The 7,500-nt window shown below is 50.3% G+C and overlaps 1 protein-coding gene across 1 annotated transcript in view; it reads left to right on the top strand.

Moving 5' to 3' along the window:
- ltbp4 (latent transforming growth factor beta binding protein 4) overlaps positions 1 to 7,500 on the top strand; it is a gene marked incomplete at its 5' end in the record, with an annotated part of 73,137 nt that overhangs the window by 65,624 nt on the left and 13 nt on the right. The window contains 11 exons of the mRNA XM_084441274.1: positions 910 to 1,035; positions 1,498 to 1,638; positions 1,993 to 2,280; positions 2,522 to 2,593; positions 2,686 to 2,814; positions 3,683 to 3,826; positions 4,102 to 4,254; positions 4,577 to 4,880; positions 5,044 to 5,318; positions 5,597 to 5,746; positions 5,897 to 7,500. The exon at positions 5,897 to 7,500 is cut by the window's right edge and continues 13 nt beyond it. Coding sequence (XP_084297400.1) covers positions 910 to 1,035; positions 1,498 to 1,638; positions 1,993 to 2,280; positions 2,522 to 2,593; positions 2,686 to 2,814; positions 3,683 to 3,826; positions 4,102 to 4,254; positions 4,577 to 4,880; positions 5,044 to 5,318; positions 5,597 to 5,746; positions 5,897 to 6,039 — 1,925 coding nt within the window. The 3' untranslated portion in view covers positions 6,040 to 7,500. The remainder of the gene's footprint in view (positions 1 to 909; positions 1,036 to 1,497; positions 1,639 to 1,992; positions 2,281 to 2,521; positions 2,594 to 2,685; positions 2,815 to 3,682; positions 3,827 to 4,101; positions 4,255 to 4,576; positions 4,881 to 5,043; positions 5,319 to 5,596; positions 5,747 to 5,896) is intronic.

Raw genomic sequence — 7,500 nt, 5'->3', positions numbered from 1 at the left:
TCTGGCTACTTCAACTGTACATACAACAGTATGGCCTTTGTGTAAAGGCTTACTATACACTCTAAAAAATGAAGAGATTGCCCGACACCACTATAATACTCCTGTCATACTTTTTTGCAACTTTTCAACCGGCCAATAGCGTTCCTCAGGCAAGTTAGTACATTCAAAATAATGCAGCGTGCGGCCATTCTCTTCATCTTTCCAATGGCATTTTTCGGAGGGCCCGGCTAGCACCTCGCTAATGGTTGTGGAATCCTAGGCACTCTAATCTACTGCACTCAGATGAGGTCGTGGCTTTAGTATTCCTCTGGTATTAGCTAGTATTCTGAGGTCCAACCGTACTGCGTTATGAAAGACGCTGCTAAGCGAGCTAGCTATCTTGTCCCTGATGTCAATAAACATATAATATCAAATGTTATGCATTTCTAATTCATTTTAATGAAAGATGCGTCTATAGAGTCACTGGAGGGCTTAATGGGGGAGTACGCTACCGTGTTACTGGAGACAGACAGACAGACAGACAGACAGACAGACAGACAGGCAGGTTGGAGACAGATGTGAGACTCAGGATGAGGGCGGGGCCCAGAGCTCCGTCGTCATGGCCACTGAATTTGATTGATTGTGAGGCAGGAGGATATTACTGCACAGATGCTCTAGGAGACGCATCTGCAACACACACACACAACACAGTCTCACTAATACATACAGTATCACGCACACACACACATCCATGGTGGTTGAAGTAATGAATGTCATTTTACCAAGTCCTCATCTCCTCTGTCTCCTCTACACCTCTCCTCTCTCTCCCTCTCCTCCTCTTATCCTCACCTATCCTCTCTTTCCCTCTGCTCTTTCTCTCTCTCTCTCTCTCTCTCTCTTTCTCTCTCTCTCTTTCTCTCTCTCTCTCAGACATCAACGAGTGTGCTAACGAGACAGTGTGTGGAGAGCATGCCTTCTGCCAGAATCTGATAGGGACCTACCAGTGTGTGTGTGACCAGGGCTACACCGCCACCAGCGACGGCAAGGGCTGCGTGGGTACGTCTCTCCGCACGCGCCAAATATCACACCGATGACTCTGTCTGCACAATGCCACCGTTGTTCACCCCACTTTCTGTGCTGCTCTTTTTTCTTCTCTCTCTCTCTCTATCTCTCCCTCTCTCTCCCTTTCTCTCTCCCCCTCTGTCTATCTCTCTCTATATATATATCTCTCTCTCTACCTCTCTCTCTCTCTATCGCTCCCTCTCTCTCCATCTCTCTCTCTTCCTCTGTCTATCTCTCTCTATCTCTCTCTATATATATATATCTCTCTCACTATCTCTCTATCTCTCTCTACCTCTCTCTATCTCTATCTCTTTTTTACCTCTCTCTATCTCTCTCCCTCTCTCTCTCCCTCTCTCTATCTCTCTCTCTCTATCTCTCTCTATATCTCTCACTATCTATCTATCTCTCTCTCTCTCCCTCTCTCTCTCTCCCTCTCTATCTTACTCTCTAATCTAGATGAGAACGAGTGTGAGACCATGCGGGGTGTGTGTGGAGCAGCTCGCTGTGAGAACGTGGATGGTTCCTTTATGTGCGAGTGTCCAGAGGGGGAGGAGTTTGAAGCCCGCTCAGTGCAATGCATCAGCAGGCCACGCCCCGGTACCGTTGTACTTCATTGTAATACTATCACTAAGCCTTTCCCACAATTATTTTGGAATATTGTATTTATTTTATACAGCAGTGCTTTATCACTTTTCATAATACTTAATTGTATTTAGTTATACTCAAACCCCTCGGGATTGCTATCACAAAGAGTTTGAGCGTAGATAATCTCAGGTATTTCCTGTGGCGTTGGCCAGGGACTTCTTCAAGGCGGTCGCTCTGAAAAGGCTGGTTGTTGCTGCCCTCTGCTGGCTGTCAGAGGACACTACAGCTTCAGCCAGGAATACTGCAGCCCTTACCTCACCTCCTCACACCTCACGTCTCTCCACCCTCTCTCACCGATTCTCACAGGGCGCCCAGTGTTCCCCGGCAGTAGCTCCTCCTCTTCCTCCTCCTCCTCTTCGTCCTCCTCCACCTCCTCGTCTCCGCAGCCCCCCCTGCCTGGTCAGAGGGGGGCGCCGCAGGCTCCGCTGCCCCCCGCCCGGCCGGGAGAGCTGAGGGAGTGTTATTACAACACGGCGGACGTGGGAACCTGCAGCCTGCTCACCGTCAACTCCACCCACCAGGAGTGCTGTTGCACCATGGGACAGGGCTGGGGCATGGGCTGCCAGTACGACCCCTGTCCACAGCTGGGGACAGGTAGGGAAAACACACACACACACACACATATATATACATCTCCACAGTGTACACGCACATATACACCTCACCTCCACATTACACACATACACAAACACACACACACACACATCTCCACAGTGTACACGCACATATACAACTCCACATTACACACATACTGTACACAAACACACACACACACACTCATATAGCAATGCCTGCTAGGAATTTTATGATTGTTTTCTCTCTTTGTTCTGTCCAGCTGAGCACCTGTCTCTGTGTCCAAGTGGACAAGGATATGTGACTACTGGACCTGGAGCATTCAGCTACAGAGGTAACACCCCTCTGCACGCACGCGCACACACACACACACACACGTACGCACACACACACTACCAGTATTTAACCTGGTCCCCTCCCTGCCAGATGTGGACGAGTGTAAGCTGTTCCACCCGGAGGTGTGTAAGAGTGGTGTGTGTGTGAACAACATCCCGGGCTACTCCTGCTACTGCCCCAGCGGTTACGTCTACGACACCACCCTGCTGGAGTGTGTGGGTGAGTGAACACGACGTCAGCGCGCTCCTGTCTGCTCCGTCAGATAAATGGCCGAGCTGCTCTGAGGTTCGTCCTTTGAATTGACGGACCTTAAGCCCGAATTTGTGAGGGTTGTGATTTCGGGATTCCTTTCATGATTCCCTGTAACTTTTATTCTTGTATTTTATTTTCCTCCATTTTGCTTTAAATGTCCTTTTATAATGTTTTTTGTTTGTTTGTTTGTTTGTTTGTTTGCATTTCGCTTTATATGACCTTTTATAATGTGTTTCTTGCACTTTGTCTTGATGCTTGTAATGTCTCTTGTAAAGCACTTTGGTTTGCCTTGTTGCTGAAATGTGCTTTACAAATAAACCTGCCTTGCCTTTTGGGCCGCAAGGCTACCTAGCCGGCCGACCAGCGGCCAGAGCGAGCAGCTGCGTTCACACTGCAAGCTTTTTTGTTTTGCTGTTCACAATAAGGTTGCGTTGCAAAACCTTTATCTGATTTAGGACCACATACGGAAGTGACGCAAATCTGAGTTAAAAATATCAGACTCCATGTGATTTGGTGCTGTTCACACACTCATGAAAAAAAACAAGTCTCATATGAGCAAAAAAATTGGATTTGGGCCACTTTTGACTGCAGTGTGAACAGAGCCTTAGTCTCAAGGTCGTGAACATGTACGGATGTACGGATATTCAAGATCTATCCATGTATTTATCTCAGGAACGGTAACATGTCTCTCTCCCTCTCTTTCTCTCCCCATTCATCACCCCGTCTCTGTCTCTCTCTCTCTCTTTCTCTCCCCATTCATCACCCCGTCTCTCTCTCTCTCTCTTTCTCTCCCCATTCATCACCCCGTCTCTCTCTCTCTCTCTCTCCCCCACAGATAATGATGAGTGTGAGGAGGAGGAGAGCTGTCCCGGTGGGGTCTGCATCAACACAGTGGGCTCCTACTACTGCACCTGTGAGCACCCCCTAGTGTTGGACGACACACAGCGCAACTGTATCAACTCCACGGGCCTCGCCCTGGGTAAGAGCACACACGCACACACACGTACACACACACACACACACACACACCACACCCGGTGAAGAGATCTGTTACACTTTTATCATGTGTCCTTTTTAATCCCTGTGTCTTTCTCTCCTGCATCTCTTTCTTGTTCTCTCTCTCTCTCTCTCTCTCTCTCTCTGTCTCTCTCTCTCTCTGTCTCTCTTTCTCTCTCTGTCTCTCTCTCTCTCTCTCTCTCTGTCTCTCTCTCTCTCTCTCTCTCTCTCTCTCTCTCTCTCTCCCTCCTCCCCCAGACGAGAACCTGTCGTTCTGTTGGCAGCGCGTGACGGCAGACCTGGTGTGTCAGAGTCCTCTGCTGGGGGGTCAGGTGACCTTCACTGAGTGCTGCTGTCTCTACGGGGAGGCGTGGGGGCTGCAGTGTGCCCTCTGTCCTGCCCGAGACTCAGGTGCACACACACACACACACACTCACGCGCTCACACACACACACACTCACACACACACGCTCACACACTCTCACACACTCACACACACACTCACACACACACACTCTCATACACATGCACACATACACACACACACACTCTCTCACACACACACACACACACACACACGTTCACAGACACACACACACACTAATTGAGGTATGATCCAGGCCTTCATACTTCAGTTCACCTCACCTTCCTGTTGTGTTCAAAGGGGGATGAACATGTTGTGAATAGTTTGTGTGGTTAGTCATCCTGGTCCCCCCCCCCCCCTCCTCCTCAGAGGACTATGAAGCCCTGTGTAACGTGCTGAGACCCCCGCCCTTCCGGCCAGCCTTCCCTGACCGCTACGGCCCCGAGCCGGGCCCGAGGCCGGGCCGGGGGCCGGGAGACGGCTACCGATCCCCCTATGGCCCGGACCCCTTCCCCGAGCCCGTCCCTGACCGACCCGACTACCTCCGTCCTGGGTCCGACTACGACGACTACTCAGTACCCGGGGGCAGCAGGTCCGGCTTCAGAGGGAGGCCCCCAACCTCCTATGGCCCCTACGGTGTCCCTGACGGGCCCTTCAGACATCCAGGATACACGTGAGAGACATGGCCCCCTAACACTCAAACATTAATATATATATATTGTACTGGATACCACACCGCTCAAGAGCAGACAGAAAGAAAGACACACTTAACTGAACAGATGTTACTTACTTACTCCTCTCTCTCTCTCTCTCTCTCTCTCTCACCCCTCCCCCAGACCTGAGGGTTACTATGACGAGGGTGACTACGGCTCCCCTGACTCCGCCCCCAGACCGCCGTTCCGACTGCTGGACCCCCGGACCGAGCGTGCGTTCGGGGCGCGCCCGCCACCTCCCATCCCCGAGGGCCTGCCCCTCAGCCTGGCCCCCCTCCCTGGCGGCCTCCCCTACGAGGAAGAGGAGGAGGAGGCGGAGCCTTGGAGGGGCCGGCCCCCCTTCCCCCCCTTCACCGAGAGACGCACGGCGGGGGAGGACCCTCGCAGGGCCTATGAGAGTGAGTCTCCCGCTGCCTACGGCAGCCCAGGAAGGCCAATTCTCAAACGGCCGGCATGAGACTCCAGCCTCTTGCCTCAACGTTGCAGTACACCGAATGTTATCCTCCGGTCCATTTCAATATACATGGACACGTGTGTTTGCGCAAGTGAAGAGTGCAGTAAACTTCACACCAGCCAGATGGTTGGCAACGCCAATCTGTCATGCTGAAACTTTCCTTCCTTCCTTCCCTCCCTCCCTCCCTCCCTCTCCCCGTCCGCCCCCCCCCCTCTTCTCCAGGACGCTACGAGCCATACGCCGGCCTGAGCAGCGAGAGCTGTGGCATCCTGCACGGCTGTGAGAACGGCAGGTGCATCCGCGTGGTGGAGGGATACACATGCGACTGTTACCAGGGCTACCACCTCGACATGACCTCCATGACCTGCAGAGGTAGGGAACCGTCTACGCCAGCGACCTCCAACCCGATGACCCACAAGGCTCGGATCTCCCATACTAAACGGATGCGTACCAGGTCCGTTGATTGATCATTGTTCATTGAGTCTTCTGTCCTTTTGTCCCCCTGTCCCTCCGTCCATCCAGACATAAACGAGTGTGAGGATTCGGAGGAGCCCGGGCCCGTGTGCATCAACGGTCGCTGCGTGAACTCGGACGGATCCTACCGCTGCGTCTGCCACAGGGGCTACATCATGTCCCGTCGACCCAACCACTGCGTGGCAGCCTAGCCTAGCATAGCCAAGTACAGTCTTGACTAACCTATTCTGATCTGTTAAGCCTAGCCTAGTCTAGCCTAGCCTGGGCCATAGTCTAGTAGGCTATAGTCTAGTCTAACCTATCCTAGTCTAACCTGACTTAGCACAGTCTAGACTAACCCTAGCCTAGCATCTCCTAGGATGGTCCAGTTTAGGCTAGCATAGCCTAGACTAGCCTAGTTTAGCCAACAATAACATTGCTAGGCTGAGCGTGAGATGTATTTCAATGGTCTACAGTTCCCTCCTCTCCTCCTCTCCTTTTCACCATCTGCACTGACAAATTAGAAGTCAGTCCTGGTGGACATCCTCTATCCTCCTAGGGTTTTGGAGTGCAGTGAGGGAGAGGAGACTAGGAGAATAAGCCACTGAAGGCTATTGAGGTGCAGCCTCTCTCCACGCTCCTGCTGGTGAAATGCCTTCTACCCTCTTTCAGCCCCCTCTACTGGTCATTCCAGGCCATGACACCCTCCTGAGTGCCTGAGCAGATATGCCAACTGACAGACAGTCTAAGGCTGACTGGAGTTTTAAGGACTCATGATGTAAATGGTGGTATTTTTGACAGCCTATGCAAGACGCTCAACAAGAACACAAATATAAAGTATAAATATTAAAATGTTTTCTACCACGCTGATTCAATTTAACCTGCGACTGTTATACTGTTAAGTACCTGCTTCTTTAAGACAATGTTGCCTTTGATGATGCTAGACATCCCAATGGCCTGGATGAGTCTAGATCGGTTATAATTTAGATCTAGAGTCTAGACAGGGATGAGGCTTGGGGGCCAGCTGCAGTCAGGGGTCGGCCCACTGGTTAGAAGCAATGGCCCATATGAACGCTGTCAGAACCAATGTCCTGTATGGACAGATTTATACAAAGAACACAGCAGTGTCCTGATTGTTGAACCAAACTCCTCTAGTCATGTTGGTGTTGTTCTTCTCTCTCTCTTAGTGGATCGTACTTCAGTCCCACTGATGTTTGTCAATAATTGCTTCTCGTTATTAATTTATGGTTTGTTCAGTTACTCTATTTTGGAAATATATAATGTGATTTGCAGAAAGGACACTGATATGTCTGTATTGATTGTGACATTTGTAGCCAGTTCGGAACATTTTTACTCAAGATTGAATGTACCTTAAAACTGATGTAAGATGGTGGACTTTGTACTGACAGTTTATAGTGTTGATCAGTGGCCAATACCATGTACAGAATGATCTATCATTAGTCTTTTGACAAAATACTTATTTTTTACCAAATTAGGTTTCTGCAAGTAGGATAGGATAGAATGTTTTCTGTCAATGTTGATATTTTACTTCCTGATGTAGTTTACATGCTGAAACAGAAAGCCTTATTCCTCAGCACGTAAATGTATGTATGTTTAACACTATGCACTGTATTTGTCTGGAGATGTAGCCGTTGTGTTAGTCCACAATGTTT

The sequence above is a fragment of the Borostomias antarcticus genome (assembly GCF_949987555.1).
Source record: "Borostomias antarcticus genome assembly, chromosome: 1".
In the NCBI taxonomy this organism is placed as follows: domain Eukaryota; kingdom Metazoa; phylum Chordata; class Actinopteri; order Stomiiformes; family Stomiidae; genus Borostomias; species Borostomias antarcticus.
Note: the sequence above shows the minus strand (reverse complement) of the source record. Positions and strands in the feature narration are given on the sequence as shown.